At 36.7% G+C, this 18,817-nt stretch overlaps 1 protein-coding gene across 13 annotated transcripts in view; it reads right to left on the bottom strand.

The window, feature by feature from the left end:
* Positions 1-18,817, bottom strand: part of LOC121854857 (metastasis-associated protein MTA1-like) — a 98,429-nt gene that overhangs the window by 26,051 nt on the left and 53,561 nt on the right. For 9 of the 13 annotated variants that reach the window (XM_042349649.1, XM_042349652.1, XM_042349653.1 and 6 more), the window contains 6 exons: positions 17,358-17,560; positions 16,011-16,199; positions 11,413-11,546; positions 5,162-5,262; positions 3,487-3,615; positions 2,379-2,429 (listed from right to left, as the gene is read on the bottom strand). In XM_042349649.1, the coding sequence (XP_042205583.1) occupies positions 2,379-2,429; positions 3,487-3,615; positions 5,162-5,262; positions 11,413-11,546; positions 16,011-16,199; positions 17,358-17,560 (807 nt within the window). The remainder of the gene's footprint in view (positions 1-2,378; positions 2,430-3,486; positions 3,616-5,161; positions 5,263-11,412; positions 11,547-16,010; positions 16,200-17,357; positions 17,561-18,817) is intronic. The other 4 variants (XM_042349651.1, XM_042349660.1, XM_042349661.1 and 1 more) reach the window with 1 other exon arrangement.

The raw sequence follows: 18,817 nt of genomic DNA, 5'->3' as shown, positions 1-18,817 counted from the left end.
TATACTCAGGACCTTTCTCGACTTTTCTTTTTAAAGTAACTAAATTCTAGTTCTTTCTTTTCAAAAACAATTTATATAACAATATTCTCTGACTGTGCACTTAACTATTCCATCAATCTATCTTACTCTTAACTTATTGATGTGGAACAGCTGCAACAAACCAAAAGGCCTTTAATATCTTCACGCCCTTTTCAGGATGTGGACGATTTACACTACTGTACAAGCAAAACATTCATCCAATCTCATTTGCCAACTCTTCCTACATCCTCTGATGCCTAGGTACAGTTCTACCTACTTTACTGACTACTGTATAACCACTCTCAAATGCCCATTAAGGAAAACATACACAAAAATGGCCAAAAATATAACCATATTTTGATTCATTACCACAACCACACTGTGTAGTGATGGGGAATACCACAAGGCATGAGTGTGCTGTAGTTGGGTGTTTACCGGCCTTTGCTGACCCATGTTATGTCTGTGGAGGATCTCAGAGCATGTTGGAGCCCCAGTAGTGCAGTGTCCCTGACCAATTCACCGAGGAGAAAACTCTGACAAAGAACAAATTGGTGGAGGAAGCGTGTAGAGTAGTCCCCTTCACTAGTGTATTACAGGGGTCATCAGGTTCTGTGCAGTGTGGCAGCAGTGTTCGTTAACATTTGACAGAAGGAAACTCACAATAGTAAACATACAATGGAATTAAAACAATATTAAAACAAATATCTCAAAGATATTGATTTGTGGAATGTTTATATGCGAGCACCTGTAAACGCACTAGTGAAGGGGACTGTACATAGGAATTTTTTTTTCTCTTTCTCTCTCTCTCTCTTTCCTGACTGTTTGCTTTGGTACAGGTCCACAGTTCAAGCACCATATGCTTGGGCATTCAGACAAACCTCTCCTGATGGGTGTTTACCAAACATTCTGGTTATTTTGCTGTTTCTCTCCACTTCATTGCAATTCTCGTTTTTTTCAGTATCCTATTTGCATTAATTTTCAGTATGTCTTTAAGTCTACATGGGTCTTGGAGCTAACATATACTGTATGATTTGATAACACTGGTTTTAAGACGATGCAAATCTATATGTAACAGTATACAGTACTATATGTAATAAACCTGTCCTATTTTTCTTATTACTCAAGCATGTTCTAGCTTATTTCTGAAGCATGTTGAAGTCTTTCAACAAATAATTTACTACCTCATGTACTTTTCTTCCTGCAATAATTTCTTCATAATAATTTTAAAATTTTCTCGTCATTTATGAGATCAGTCAAATAAAAGATGCAGTGTACACAATACTAATTGTTCCTACATTTGCTGTGTCTTTCTATTAACTCACTCTGACCATCTTTCACTCCACCATACACTTTATATCCTACACTATATATGCCGATAAACCTTTACTTAATAAAATCCAATCGTATTTTCATTAAAAACCTAATAATCAGTATAAGACTGCTAAGGAAAAATATAGATAAAGATAATTAATGTAAATCAGAGGTTTGATGCAACAAACCTTCCATAATAAAATAATGGAAATTTTGACACCGTCACAATTTACTGTACTTGTTATACTAAAACCAATCATATTTTAGGTCAAGTGACTCCTTCTTGGTCATCCTCTCCTTACATTACATATTCCAAGATACAACTGTCTTTGCACTAGTCATGTATGACCTCCAAAAGAAGATAAATGCTGAACAAAACCATTACATAAAATAATGATACAATAAAACACAAAAATACCTTAAGACTGACAAAACATAAATTAATATTCATCAACAGAGGTGCCACTGAGATTTTATTTGTGGTAATATTTGACAACCTCTAGATCACAGAATGGTGATAAAGTGCAATTACATTTGAAGAGTAAATACTTCCTCTTCTTCTAAATAAGAAAACAAAAAATTTCTACCTTCATTAGATGTAATGTCAATCTAAGATAAAGTAAAGTAACATTAATTCAGTACTAACACAATACTCATCCCAAGGTAAGAATTCAATTGTAGTAAAGTTCAACAATATACTTTAATACTGTATACAGTACACCTTAGATTTATTAATAAAACAAATCATCTTTTATTTATTACAAGGCAATGATGCATATATCACAAGCTCTTCATCAGCAGAGTAAAATTACATGGGCACTGCCACTATCATATTTAATTTGAAACATTACCATAAAGTGACTGACAATCAGATGTGCTCCTAATACCTCTTATGAACACCTTCCATAATTAATAATAAAAAAAAATTAAATCAGAAATGAAGAAAATGTTTGGTAGTAAGTTTCATAACATGGGTCATTAAACAACAGACGCCAATACTTATCACCAGATAACAAGTCACAATCATGCACAGAGGAAGACCGGCTCACCTTCCCCAAATATATCAGCACTTTTTCTTCCACTTTCACTGTCAATATCAGCTATGGTGGTTGGAGAGAGGGACCAAGGTTAGGGAATCAATTAGGGAGTAGCGGATGCACTGATAGATATGTTTATTTGGAGGCGCCCCTGAGGACAGTGTCTTAGAAACATTTTCTAAACTGAGATAAACAAACCACAAGCCAAGCTGACAAATGATCCCAACAGTTGACACATCCACAATTTTCATGTCAATAATCACATTAGATCATGAAAATGTTCTACCACTAAACTCAGGGGAAGGTCTAAAAACAAAAGGACAAAAAGATTTATAAATATCTAGAGAAAACTGCAGGTAAGCTCCCAACATGTTTTTTAATGTGTTAAAATAACAGCCAAATCAACAACTAACAGAATTACTTCTACCTTTAGTCTGAGATGTGCACATGATTAGAACAAGACTGATCCACAGACACAGTAGCAACAATGTAACCCCAAGTGACAAATTCCAAAAGCTAAACTTCATGAAAACCCACCAAGAGATGTAATCCTCCTATCAGATCAATGATTTTCATTTGGCATTTCTGGAGAGCAAGTAAAACTAAGTTTCCATCATTAAAATATTCATCATAACTTTTGTTTTGGAAAATGGTAAATTAATTGATAATTATATATTAATGCACCACAGATGGGGTTAGTTGTAAGTTAATGCTGAACATTTCTGGTTATTTATTGATCATGCAACTTAATATATGCATACTGATAGCTTGAGAATGTACAGTACTGTACTACCTCATAATACCAAACCTGGGACTGGAGATTAAGGCTCAATATTCATAGCACAATGTTTATACAAAACAATATGATACATGAGAGTATCAATGATCACCAGTCATATATACTGTATATTTTAATCAAATATTAACATGGATGCATTTGCACATTCAATCTCCATCGAGATGAGGTACTTTACTCCTTTCTTATAAATCCCAGTTTGTCTGGTGTCAGAGGTGGTACTGCATCTCCAAAGATCAACTAACAATATTATAGATTGCAAAATCACCTCAAGTCATATCCCAAAGAGCTTTACACTACTGACACACATCACTGTCCACCCACCTTCTTCTTTTCCAATTCGTGAGGGAAGCTTGAGGCCACCAAATTTCTTCCAATATTGCCAACAGGAGTTGCACAAACGACACTGTAGGTGGGAGGGGCCCCAGGCATACCACTGACTGCTGTTGGTTGCTGAAAAATCACAATAAATTATGATTCATCTTATAAACAAAAGAATCTCTTCTATCAAATTTTCAAATCCTGTTTTACAGCATAATAAAATAAGAAAATTTTCCCTCAATACTTCCAATTTATTAACACCAATTCACAGGGTCTCCAAACCACCCCTATTATCAACTTGTACAGACACTCTCACTCTTGTTCTTTTATCCAATCTTCCTCGTCAACCATTATTCTACTCCCAACATCTTGTGTGGAATTAGTGCACTCAGTCCCATATATAAATGCAATTATGAGATTAAGTTGAGTGGCACAAAGTAAATCAATACTTGCAAGATGCTTGATTACTCTGTAAATAACAACTTTGCTCAGATTTCCATCTCCATTCACTCTCCACTTCCATCAGGAGGTCATAACTAGTATGTACAATATCTTGTCACTTAGCGAGTACAGCATAAGTATCCCAAGACATTTATTAACTGTGTGAAGAATGTGGTAGCTCACTGTTTAGTTTATCTTTATTCTAACCTGCAATGTTTTAAATTGATTTTTATTAATTCCCTGAGTCCTTGTCATTCCAATATAATCTTCCTATTCTCCTTTCCAAGTCATATACAATTTAGTCCCTCATTTTACAGGACCCTGGAAAAAGATGAGTTTGTCTAATTCGTCATAAAACAAACCTGGTTTTACACAACAAAAGGGAAGTAACATTCCAGAACCTTTCAGTGTGTGCTGATCAGTACTCAGCCAATCGTCACACCACTTCCCCAGTTTTTAACTCTCCTCACACTCATGTTTACACTCTTCATTCCTCAATATTTGTGCATAATTTTGTTAACTCAATTGACCCTTAACATCTGGGAAAATGCCTCCAGCAGTGATGGTACAGCAGTCAAGGAAAAGAATCAGTATGGATGTGAAAATGTGGGATATAAAAAATTAGGAGATGGGTGTGTCAGTAAGTGGTTTGACTGTGACTATAATTACAACAATTCTGAAAAATAAGGACAACATATTTCCCTTGTACAGTCCACATTTATGTATAAATTCATTTAAAATACTTATCATGTGTACACAAACATTATTTGTAATATTAGCAATGAAGCCCTCATATAGGTAATACTTAGTTGGATGAGCAATGATGCTGTCTGGCCTAAATATTCATTGAAGCAGTTATAATTACCTGATTTAACACTTTTGATTAGCGATCAGTCTTCTGGCATGCATCCCAGACACTAGTCAACCTGCACTTATACATGTTACAGTGGCAACTGTGTGTTTGTTTTCATTATATTAAAACTCCCGGGAATGGCCCCAAGGAACCACGCAATAGTAACCAGATAAGGATGCAAGATGAGCATTCCACAGTTGCCACATCTCACAAAATGCATCGCCCACTATACCAGGTATAAGTGCAGGTGACTGTACCTTTGTATACAATTTAATACCTAATGATCATACTGTATGTGTGGGCCAAACAGGGATAAAGACACTCAAATATTTCATTCTCTGGTTTAAGAAGGAAGACATAAAATGAGCCCATGATATGACTTACCATGACATGACTCACAGGCCTTGCCAGACACAGAGATGTCTGCACCATTCACCATCGATGGTGTCTTGCCATTTGAGAGTGCTGCTGGGTTGGGTTTGTTGCTGAAACAGTTAATATCCTATATTAAAGCTGAAAAAATATACAACTAATATTTAAATTTCACTGCACAAAAAACTATTGAAAAACTATATCCTGCATGTTTCTTAACCCATGAACAACAGTGGGCCCTCAATTTAAGGGGGGATATGCATTTGTAAAAAGTACAGTACAGCCAAACAAGTCTAAGTGATGAAACATTAGGTCCCACAAAACAACCTGTTGACAGCAACTTAAAAAAAAGCATATCTTTCCCAATCACACCTGACTCCTCAAATGTAAATACTTAGTATGGTAATTCCAACTATGAGAAAAGGGTGGGAGTCTTCCCAGCCAAGGGTCACATTTATGCTCCACGAACTTCATTTGCTGTTGTTTATTTATAAAAGAAAGTGACAAGGTCAAAATCTCAGAAAAAAAATGGATTTTCAGAATTAATCCTCCACTTAAAATTCAAACAAAACTTTGGGTAGCTCACGTACACCAAAGCCACCTTAAGAAGAGGGAGAAAGGAGGCATAAAAATGCTCCAAGTGCTAAGCACAGTCTGCATCTCTATGGCAGCAATTTTCTCACAACAAGCTACACACTAGTCTCTATAGGAAGAATTGAAAAACATAACCTTCAGCTCCCAATGACCATGCAGCTCGTAGGTGAAAGTTTGTTAACAGCTAACAAAGTAGCTAATGCCAAAGTCCTTTCTCTGAAAGGAGGACTTCAAGAGATCCTACTCTCCTGAAAGTTAACTGGTACACACTGCCTTCGAGGTCATGCAATCCACAGAATGCAACCAGGTTGAATATGATAAATACTGTATTACCAACTAATAATTTCATGAAGCTTCGACTAACACCATACGAGATACTGTAAAAGGAAGACCTACAAGACAAACAATAGTATATTACAAGTTTGACAACAAGGATATGAAACCACATCCTCTAAAATTTTGTTCTAAAGGCACTAAGGGACGTGGAAGAGTATTAAGACAAAGATGAGTCAGGAGGGAAACATACCTTACTAGGCCACAATGAAGACTCCAGATAAGTGATCCCCAAAAACTCTTTCATTTCCACAACCTCTTGAATAATTTGGGAAAAAGAAAAAATCTGACAAATCTGATCCTATGTCCATGGAAAAAATATAAACCTGAACTGATACCTCCTGGAGAATGGGTAAGACAAATTACTGTGCCCAGTACAGTACTGTAATGTAACTAATTCACTGAATCCAACCTAGTGTACTTACCTTCCCTTAAAATAATAATCTCTTAAAAAATATCGATTGTCTAAGTATTAATATTTTTGTAATGCCTACTTTATATTCCTACTTTTATTGTACAACCAAAACCATTATATCAGAAATTGGCATATACTGTAGATATAGATCACCATTGCAATAATTATATATTTGCCGTCAAGACATGATCCTGACTGTTTCTGTCCTCTTGTTTAACCTTATCATATTAATGGACAGTATTATATCAACTACACTGTAAAATATGTATATACAGTACAGTATTTATAACAAATGTAAAAATATTACAATAAAATAAATAAAAAACCAAGTGATAATCGTGGTAACATTCCGATATGTTTTTACTACCGCCATGTTACACGTACTATTCCAGATGATACTAAATGTTACATAATACTTCCTTGAAATAAATGTACAGTATATATCAGGTGTCACTAAGAGAGCTCAGGCTCTCAACTGGCTCAGCCATGTCAATATTGTTACTATTATCAACTCCGTATCAGTATTTTTCTGGCGGAATATGCCGTTTCAATATCAGACTGCATCAGCCTATTCCTTCACAAGGTGTCCATACTGAACTAAAGTGCCAACAATACAATATTTTCTAAGGAATAAACCCCCTATGCTCTCTGTACAAACTATTAGCTTCTTGTCATTAGGTCCCCAAAGTAAAAATGACAATGTTATTTATATATCCACCACTACAACATCAGCCAGTCTTTTTTCATGATCTACATAACCAGTTTGTCCAGGAATCTGGGTGTTACCGCAAGCAGTAATGTGTAGGACGACACATAAACAAACATTATGTTAGGCTGTAAGTCATGGCATGTTTATTGGGTGTGTCTGCCCGTATACAGTATGTAGAGTGTTGACATGGTTGAAGATGAGAGACCCAGAGGAGATGAGGTGTTGGGTGGTAGTAAGGGAGCTTGTTTGTGTATGTGTTTGTGTATTTAAGATGTAAGAATTTTATATCTGGTGCTAAGACGACCCCCTAACTTTGGGCTGATTTTTTTAAGGTTCAAATTCCGTCTTATAGGCCGAGATATACGGTAATAAAGCTGTCGAGAGAACCTTGCACAGCCTCTTTCTTTTCTCATTATACATCTTTATGTAGAGGTCATTTGCATTTTTCACGTCCCTGTTCATTTTAACGCTTTGTTCTGTTAATGGATCCACTTCCGAAAATATGTTCATTGCTTGCTCCATAAAATATCCACACACCTCTCGCCTTTTTCATGTCGTTTTAACACATCTAGTTTCTCTGCCAAGCTTATACACTTTCTTTTACCTTTTGAACCAGCACTACCATCACTTGCTCTCTTGTTAAATAGGGACACAAAAATGCTGTAAGAAATCAGAATGTTCTTCCCATTTTCCTGTTCAGATGCGTGAAAACAAAGGGCCCACCAGCTGCGACTGTTTATACTAGTGATGCTGGTGTTACCGCTAACACTCCTGGCAGCCTCCGTGCACAAGTTTGTTTTTTCTTAATACATATCGGGATTTGGTTATTATTTATATGAAAATGTAATTTTATTTTATTTTTTATTCTATTTTCGTCGTAAATATGAAGCAAAAATGGCGTAAATTGAATTGGGTCCTAAATTAACCGGGGTCTTTAATATGAATCGTCATCAGTAGCACCGTAGTTATCGGAGGCTTTCGCGTACTAATAATGCCACGATTTATTGTGTTGCCAATCTGTGAATGTCGTGTATTGTCAATTAACAACTGCCTTAAAATGTTTTGGTTTCTTCTTACTTCTTAATGTTAAATAGAATGTGACTTTTTTTCCTACCCCAAGTTGTGACTTTTACTCCATTATTTTTATTCACCCAAATCCAACCCCCCCATCACCATCAAATCGTGGATCCACCCCTGCTGATCATACAGAAACTAGGAAATGAGCAAAAGAGGTGTTTGGCAGATGAGAGAAGAGAGGAGGAAAGATAAGTGAAACAGGATTACCTAACAGATAATTTTCATTCACGGATGACAATTTTGAGGCCATTATCTTAAGGATAACTACTTCTAACTTATAATAAAACAAACATATTTAGGCATCGGTTCCTGTTTTTAATTCAATCCCCAACAGTAAACTTTGATGTTGACACTTTTTCTTCTCTGCTGCCGGTACTGTATGAAGATCGACTCGCAGTACTGTACTGTACTAGACACGACACGACATACAATCATATAAATGATTTACATAATTTGTTTGATTAATGTTAAAATATATATGTTTAATGTACTGTACATTAGCCTATCTATTTTCATAGTATTAAGATGTATGTTGTAAATATGTTTTGTATCAGTTCACTGTTGTGAGAGTGGTTCTCTATCAAGTAAATATGAAGGCTGTGTAGCTTTTGTAATAATTAGTTTATTGTTTGCAGTGTATAGTACAGGTTGTACCTCTCTAGTCCGGCAACCTCAGGACCTGACCGGTGCCGGACCATGGAAATTCACCCTTTTCCTGGATAGATAGTGACTTGTGCTTATGCTTGGAAGCACTCGCACCACTTTCTCTGCATCATGGTCTCTTTGAAGACATATTGAAGGGTTAAATGTCGTATAGTAGCTTCTCAAATTTCGCGAGTTTTTAATTCTTAACGTATTTTATTGGAACACAAAAAAATAAAATAAAAATTTTGACGGCGGAAACTTGAATTTCGACGGGTTTGAACGGCCCGTCAACGTGCAGACGACGTGCATAATCGTGTAAACAGCGTCATTTCTCTTATGTACAAAAGATTAATTATTGTTTATTACTGAATGCCTTTTTTATTGAATTAATGTTTGTGTGCAAAATGAACAATACAATTCATTAATAATACGTAGAATATCAACACACACGAGGAAATGACACAGCATTGTTTTCGTTGATTAAAAAACCAGTGACCGACTGGTTCTACATATAAAACTGAAGAAAATAAGACTGGTTGTAGCTGTAGTAAAATTAATTTGGTTGTTTTAAGTAATGTTATTTAATGTTAATAAGTGGAACAATAGAAGTAGCGAACGATAATGGTAAAGAAAAGAGAGAGATCGCGTATGTAAGTGCGCATGCACACACGTGAAAACATATCGTCATTACTTTATATAAGAATATGAAGGCAACACTTATTTACTGTTCATATATATTTAAATTAATGTTTCTGAATTTGTTTTTATTGAATTAATGTTTTGTGCAAAATTAACAATACAATTTATTAATAATACGTGGAATATTAGAGGAGACGAGACGGCTGCCGGCATTGTTTATGTTAAAGCTTACAAAACCAGTGACTGATTGGTTCTACATATAAAACTGAAGAAAATAAGACCCTGATTTTAACTGTAGTAAAACTAATGTAAAAAAATTAATATGGTTGTTTGAAGTACCTGTAATGTTATTTAATGTTAATAAATGGAACAATATAAGTAGCTAACCATTAATGGTAAAAAAAAAAGTGAGACTGCGCGTATGTAAGTGCTCACATGTGAAAACATATCGTCATTACTCTACATAAGAATATGAAAGCAACACTTATTTACTTCTCATATATATTGAAGGGTTAAATGTTGTACTCTGTATAGACAAGCAGAGAGAGAGAGAGAGAGAGCAGCCGAACTGCTGGATGTAAACAAACCTTAATTTTCAGGGGCTTTGTTTTTTTTGTTTTGTTTTTTAAGGGTATTAGCCCACCCGGGCATAGGTCACTGACCCACATTGGGGCCTGAGGGGCTCAAATTTAATACTCCTGTAATATTAATAATAATTCAGATAAAAAAAAAAAAAAGCTGCCTATCTACCTATTGGACAAACTAAAATCGTTCCGGACCACGGGAGTTTCCGGACCACAGAATGCCGGACTAGAGAGGTACAACCTGTATATGAATTATATTACCTGTACTTCTATAAAACTTCTAGTATAATCATGTAACAATATATATAAAGAAGTTTTGTTATGAATAATCTAATTGTAATGATGTATCTGTCTTGGTTTTGTCCCCTCTCTTCCTGCGGGATACCAAAGCATACAGAAGTGAGATCAGGAAAGTGAATGTAATCTTATTCCATCCATTGATACTGTTGTATTTTGCATTATTTTACCCATTTGGAACTTTGATTGAATATTAGGTAATATTTTTGTGAACAGGGGAAGAGCAGCATTATAGGATTGAGGTGGATAATCACGAAACAATGTAGGTCTGAGAAGTATGTGGTATTATTTCCTGTGTTCTTGTTTACTGTACATACAATAAGTATTAATTGTTTTAAGTCAGTATTTTTTGTTTTGCTTTCCTGATCAAATTGGACACTTTAATGAATGATTTCCTTGGGTGTAATTTCACAAAATAGAGTTAAGAGTATATTAAATATAATCCTTGACTGTCGGCCGGAAGTAGCAGGGATTGCCTACATGATTCTGGTTTGTTAACTGAAGCTGTTATTTCAGAATAAAAGTCTGATAAATGGCTGTGACAATGCAGAGAAGACAATTTCCTTCCAGGAATCTAACATCTTTGGTTCATGCCACCCATTTCTCTAGTATCCACTGCAGCCCAATGTTATATTTTATTCAGAGAAGATATGTGGTACTGTACATTGAGGGTGGCGCACACTTGGTTATTTGCACTGCTTCACTTGTCTTTACCTGGAACTACAGTTCCTCCTGCTAAAAAGAAGGAAGTGATGTGATGAATAGTAAGAATACAGAAGCACAAAGTTAAATCAAATGTGATGAAAAGATGGTGGTGGTGGAGTATAGTGCATGCTGCTTGTTACTCAACTGCGAAGGACTCGCAACACCGCATAAAAAAATAAGGATTTTCAATTAGACCGGTGGCTAAATCATTTCCCTTGAGTTTTGTGAAGAAAACCATTTGACAGAACATATGAAAACCACTTACTAGTTAGGAATGTAGACCTGCTTAAGCTTGGACTCTGCCTCCACTGCTTTCACTCTTTTCTGCTGTACATATCTGTCTGTTGTCTTCCACATGTAGTAGTATTCTATTATATTCTTTAGGGTCTTCCATGGTAGCTGTAGCAACAAAAACACAGTAAACAAAAAATTGACCAGACATTTTTCTGTCTACTTAGAAAAAAATGGAGGAATGAGTGTTAAATCCTTTTTCCAGTGGAATACAAAACCAGGCAGCTCTCATCACACTGGGAGACCTGCAGGACATCCTTGTGTCCTCAACACAGAAACTCATAGCATAGGCCAGGGTGAAACAGACCGATTACCCTCCCTTCTCTAGGTGCTCTCAGCCCAAATAAGGGGGACATAATAGTGACTGTTCCAAAGAAGTAAAAGTCTATTTATAATTGTGACTGTCCACCTCCACATTCATTTCACCATAAAAAAGGTTCTAACACATCTAATACCAAGTGAGCCAGTCACTCCCATACCCTTCGACTCAATTCCACCCTTCAATTTCTTAAATTTCTCTATTACCTCTTCAAATGTACATGCAATCAGCACAAAGTTGTCAGTATAGTCAGTATACAACCCCAGAAGTTACAATTTTGTTTTGGAAAGGAGTGGAATCGGTGATAAACAGTGCCAAACACAAGTAATATCAACATTAAACAGTAGCAGCCAAGTCATTATCAAGTTAACCTTCACAGAATGTCACATACCCAAAACTGCCCATGAGACCCAATAAGTGGCTATGTGTAATCCCTCCACGATAGGAAGTCCTGTGACACCAGACAACAAGCGCCAGAAGAAAGTGATGACTCTGCAGGAGAAGGTGGAGTTGTTGAATAAGTTAAGGGAGGGAATGTCGTTCGCTGCTGTGGGGCGACTGTACAACGTGAATGAAAGCACGGTACGTACCATCAAGAAAAGGGAAAGAGATATCTGTGATGCTGTAAGTGCCAGTGCTCCACGCAGTGCTAAGCATGTCAGCCAGGGAGAAGGCAATGGTGAAGATGGAGAATGCCTTGTTTCTGTGGATAGAGGACCAGCACTGGAAAGGTGTAGCAGTGGACTTTATCCTTATCCGGGAGAAAGCAAAGTCTCTACACACACGCTTCACGCCTGTAGCTGAAGAACCCGTACCCAGTACCAGTGCTGCTACCCCCACACCTGAGACACCTCCGACACCTTTCCAAGCCAGCAAGGGGTGGTTTGACAATTTCAAGCATCAATTCGGCCTGAAGAATGTGAAGATGACTGGGGAGGGTGCGTCAGCAGACACCATGGCCGCGAAAGCTTTCCCAGCAGAGTTGAAAGCAATACTCGAGGAGCAGGGATACAAGCCAGAGCAAATTTACACGGATTTTTAACATTCACGGGTATCTCTGTTACCTAACCCCAGCGTATGTTAAGGGCCGACTGTATTATTATTATAGTAATAATATCAGATCAGTCCTCAAATCTCACAAGAGCCTTTATCACCATGGTAAACAGAAGGGGCCTCAAGACAGGCCTTACTTTCCTCACCATTTACTCTGAACACAGCGGTGTTTGAGGCTTAGTACAGTCATAACCACTCAAAGAAGACATTACCCAACACCTAACTTTCTCATACGATACTGATAAAGCACAGAAGTGTATGCACCACACAAAATAATTCCCATAAGTTTACACTAAATAATATGATTGAGAAGATCCCCACTTAATGATATGTACAACACCTAACATAGGGACCTTCACTGAGTATTACTGTACACAAGTCACTGCAATGAAAAACTTATTTTTTACCAAATCTCTCATAACTGATGTTATCTAGTATGTATTAGCAAGACTAATTACAGTACTAATGATAAAATTCAGGTAATTATCATATGAAGAGCAACAACACAAGCACACTTATCAATGAATGCTATGTCAAATTAAAAGTTCTAAATAAAACAAAGTTTGTGTCTCCCAAGGGTAAAACAAGGCCTCCAGCTGTACATCATCTGTTCTGTCAATAGTCTCGTACCCTGCGATTATAAAGATCAATCCTACTGTAAATCCGCTTACCGACTCATTCAACCCATCTGTGGCATCAGTCGGGTGCTATTACACAGTTAGTCTAGTGCAGGGGTCCGTAATCCCCATTTTTCTGTGAGAAGTGTTACGTATGCGGCCGCCTGACAGTTTCATATTTCCATATTTTGTGTTGCTAAAAGTTATGTTCCCTAATTTCTTTACACAATATTTAACTGGGCTACTGGCTAGTGCTATTATTTCAATGCAGAATATGCATATGCTGAAAATGAAAACTATGTTTTGTGTTAAATATCAGTATTGTTTATAAAAATGTTCTGACAATAAAATATAGTACTGTACTGCATTTCTGATTTTACATTCAATTCTGTGGAAAGCAGTGCTGACTTATGTTGGCTTAGTACACCTGCGGCTGATTGCTGATTACCTGCACCATTTAGTGGCCAACTATATAAAGGTTGTGGACGCCTGGTCTACTGAGAGACGTGCAAAGAAAAATAAAGCTAATATTTGGGCAAGTGTTCCTTCCCTAAGTGCTAAGGTGTCTTTTCAGACCCATTTACCAGCTTCAATCTTTTTCAACCATTAACCTTAGCCAAAATGTCCAAGGGTACAGTCTACCTAACTCCCCCGTTTCCTATAGACTTAAGGTATTAACCCTCTCATGCAGGAGATAAGTTTTATGTTTTCCAGTTCCAAGATCACATCTCTGAAGCCCCCAGGGCAGGCGAGACAGTACAGTAATTTTTTATATTACTTTTTTTCTTTTTTTTGCTTTATCAATGTCCCACAAAAAACTTTTTAATGGCATTAATCATATGTCTTTGGCTTCATAACATATATAGCTACTGTATTTTTCGTCACTTCTAATAAACCCAAGGACAAAAAAAATATACACCAATACGTTCACAACCTCCTAGCTCAAAATTGTTTCAGATACCCCTTTAAGTACAGTACTATACACTGCTAGAAGCACAATTTTGTGAGCTTTTCAATGCAGTAATCAGATTTCTAATATGACCAACAGTTTTTGAGAAAACTGGAAAAAAACGATTCTCAAATTGTAAAATCTTTTAATTTTTTTTTGTACCTGTGTTTTATATCGATATAAATTATATTGCATCTTATAGCCAACACTATAATGAAGAGAATAGTACTGATAAAATTCATATAAGTCTAGAAAATCATCCTCTTTCAGATACTTTTTTTTCTCACTATAACGAGGTTGTATAGCCTGATATGGTAATGGCTTTTGGAACTAAACACTTTCTCTGAAAATTAAAAACATTACATTACACAACCATCACTTCACTAACACTAAAAAAAAAAAATTTCAGGAAGTAGAGTAAGCAGTGTAATCCATGAGTTGAGGAAGCCTGCACGGAGTTATGGTAATTTGAATGGACGTGGCTCACACTCGCTGTCTGGCTGCTGAGATAATACTGTGCATTTATTGTTCCGGCCTTCCCTTCCTATGGGCCTCGAGAGTTGCCAATTCAATTGGTGGAACTTACTTGCTACTATGACACATCAAAATTTGATGCAATTCTGTTTAAAACTTAATTTTTTGGGCGAATATTTTAAAGTTTGGCGACTCAATTTGCATCACCGTGAAGTTGGTCTTATCATGATTATGACGCAAATCGCGTCATCATGCGTGGGAAGGTTAACTTTGTGGAGTTAACATTTGTTCCCATTTCCTAAAACTTAACCACCATCAATGTTGGGAGTTTACTGTACCCTATAATATACAAGTTCATTAAAACTCACAGAGGGTTATCATTATCCTGCACAACAACAGCAAGTCCAAGTTCTCACACATACACTGTACACTCAGGTGTATGTTTGTGAGAATAAGGACTACAAACACTGATATTAAAGCCAACTACCTTTTGGCTGGACTAATAAGAAAAATATTAACCATAATAAAACAAAATTTGTAAGAGCAAATTTCTCTTACCAAAATAAAAACATTCTAACAGTAGACTTGGCTTACTTATCCCTATGAGGAAGACCTTTTGCTTTTTTGAGTTGAGGAAAAGCAGAGTAAGAAAGAGCCAATCAGCTGTGACTGATCTCTACCAGCTAGGACCAAATGTGGGCAACTGACCAGACCTGGAGTAGGTCAGATTCATTCATGCTGAGGTGGACTCACTGAAACCCGAGTCTCTTACTATGGTTAATTAAGTGCTCAGGCAGGTGGATAGTCACTGTTCCAAATAGACCTTTAGTTCTTCAGAAAAAATTACTGTTGTGGCCTCCGGATTTAAGGCCAACACTACAGTATATGATAGGAATAACAGATTAACTCAGGTTGACAAAGATAGTTCCTTTTGGAGGACTCAAGGACCTCCTGTAAGTCACCCCATATCATGAGAGCCACCTGGCAAGGAATTACCTACAAAATAGTTAGGTGAATATTTAGAAGCAGCAGACATGAAATAAAGCTAACAAACCTATCAGCATTTGGTTACAGTAAGAAACAAACTACAATATCATGACTATATTTTCTATATTCTGCAAATAGGTTTTACAGCTGGAATGTAACCTTAATATACTTACAAAATCTTGTCTGATATCATTAAAGTCCTTCCCATACTTTTCAAGCGCTTCCTCGAACAAATTAGCTTCAGACGCCGACCATTCTTCCATTTCATCTCGACATAGTACTGGCCCCGTAGCAGGTATTAAAGAACAAAGTGCTTTGCTAATGTCGTAGTTGTGCTTATGTAGGGTGTCCATTGCATGAAACTGGGAAAATATAATACAATATTACTACAATACAATATACTGCACTTGTGATTTCAACACAAACTATTTAACAAGCTATACTGTATAGTACAAGAGCATTAATACAGAATTTACCAATATACATTGATTCACCCAAATGACACACCATATATCCACTCATCCATCCCTCCAACCACACACATTATCGTTATGTTAAGGAATCATACCCTATAAAGGATGGCCCAAATAGGAGGTTCACAAAACAGCACAAGCTATAAAGTTATGACCTCAACATATAAGAATCCATTGTCTGTGGTAAGACTTTACTGTATCTCTGTAGAAAAGAATGGCCAATATCCTAAGATGCCAAGTTGTCATAATAGTACAGCATTCTCAATTTTATGAAGTTTTTATTTATATTAAATATATAATTACCAAACAGCTGGCAGATTGGGGAGACAAGGGTGATTAGGCTGTGCCACCCTTGAATGAGTTAATATTCCAACAGCTAGTTTATCTACCACCACCATTATCCCTCCCATTACACGATACATCAGTACACCCTTCACTGGCAGCATAAAGTAATGTACAGCACCTACAAATGTAGGTCCCAACTTATGATATAAATAGCAGTCTTCATCAAACCAGACTTGAAGAACAGTTATGTTACACAAGGGTTCCATACCATATACAGTAAGTCCAAGACTAAGAGCACATTACACTAAGTAGTGATGTTATTCTTAACCTCATGCTGCCTCTTGAGTCATATTTTATACCAGACATGATTACAGTATATAATCATTGTGCCTAAGAAGTACAGAACTTTTATTTAATTACTGTACTATTCTTGTAAACCCTCTTCCAATATATTGCAGAACCAAGAAAAAACACAGACACCCTCTCCATCAGTACAACTCACCTATCATGTTATGTCACTTATCATCCACAAACTCTGCTGTTAACTGAATGTCCATCACCTTCACTGAGCCTTTTCTTCTTATACAACAGTCATAACAAGAACAAAAACAAGACTCTCACTCTCTATTCTTCCACTTTAACTGTTGTAAAATACCCACAAAGCACTGGACACCATGGGCTCTTATCATTCATGTGAACTGCTGCTTCCTGGACATTTTGTATTGAAAAAAAGAAACTAAAGATGCACAGCAGATCACTTACCAACGTGACATCTCTAGAAGCAGCTGCTGCACTCATGTGCAGTGATGGCTGCTTGACTGAGGATGAGCAGTCCAGGGCACGGGCAAACGTCCCTACTGACCGTGACATCACAAGAAATTGATCTATTTGTCGATCTGTGAGGCCATGCCCCGGGGTCCATACCAAGCTTTCCAATTCTTCCAAATTACGTCCATCACCCTCACCTGTAAGACATTTAGAAAATATAAAAAAATAGATCTATTAAAACTGCATACTGCACCAACTGCAAGAAAATTTGGAGGAATAATATCCATAAATTAGTAGTTATGGTTGCCCCTTGTGTATGAGGATGGCTGGCCTAAGGGCCACCTAGGTGTGAATTTGCTTAAGGTGTAGAAACGGTCGTCAACACTATAACCATACCCTAAGTTAATGAGCTGCATTACTCGGTGTCAATCTACTAGGTAGACAGAGGCAAATGGAGTAAAGAAACTTACCCACAGTTTCACCCTGCCCGAGGGTCGAACCCGGGTCCATTCACTTGCGAGGCAAGCATGCTTGACCATTACACCACAGATCCATAAATTAAACAACTTTGGTCAGCATTTACTTTCTTCAATATTCAGGACAATGGCTTTATGTTATACATCCAGCTCTTCATCTTCTTCTCTGATAATATTCTACATTCTGCCACTGTTTAAAATAGACCTAATATCTTTAAGGAAGCATCTAAAAGAATGAACAGAAAATGGATTTCTACATCTGTACATAAATAAATCATCATGAACTCTCTAGCACTACACCACATAATAACTTGGAGCACCATAAGCAATATATTACACTCCATAGCAACATAAATGCAGGGTATAGTACAGTAAGGTCTCACTGAACAAGTATTCAAGCAACAACACTCCATAGCAACATAAATGCAGGGTATAGTACAGTAAGGTCTCACTGAACAAGTATTCAAGCAACAAGAATTTGCTTTAACAACCATAAGTTTTACGGTATGAAAATTAAATGAGAGAACTTGCATTTGAAATAGCGAGAAAAATTTAGTGATCAAACTCACATAATCATTTATAGACTCGGGCTAATCTTGCTTCATCACTGACTAAGTGACAAACAAAGCAAGTTCACTCATATTTATTTTCTATACTGTTCAATACTTGTACCTTGAGGCAAAATCAGTGATAGGCTATACTCAGCCTGCTCTTCTAATATTCCAAAGTGGCGCAAGCACGCACACACGCACACACACATCGATTGATTTATCCCGTTTTTTTAGTTTATTTCTCCCATTTTGGGGAATTATTTTATCAGGTCGATTTATTTCCGACGTCATAGAAAAATGTAAATCTTTAAAACATTTTCTTACAAATGAAATCATTCAAAAAAATATCAACACTTTTGCATGATAGTGACTCAGTAAGCAAGGCAGCTGCAGCTGGACCACAAGGTGTGTCGCCCCTGACCCTGAG

The sequence above is a fragment of the Homarus americanus genome, unplaced genomic scaffold (genome assembly GCF_018991925.1).
Source record: "Homarus americanus isolate GMGI-L3 unplaced genomic scaffold, GMGI_Hamer_2.0 scaffold46625, whole genome shotgun sequence".
NCBI lineage: Eukaryota > Metazoa > Arthropoda > Malacostraca > Decapoda > Nephropidae > Homarus > Homarus americanus.
Note: the sequence above shows the minus strand (reverse complement) of the source record. Positions and strands in the feature narration are given on the sequence as shown.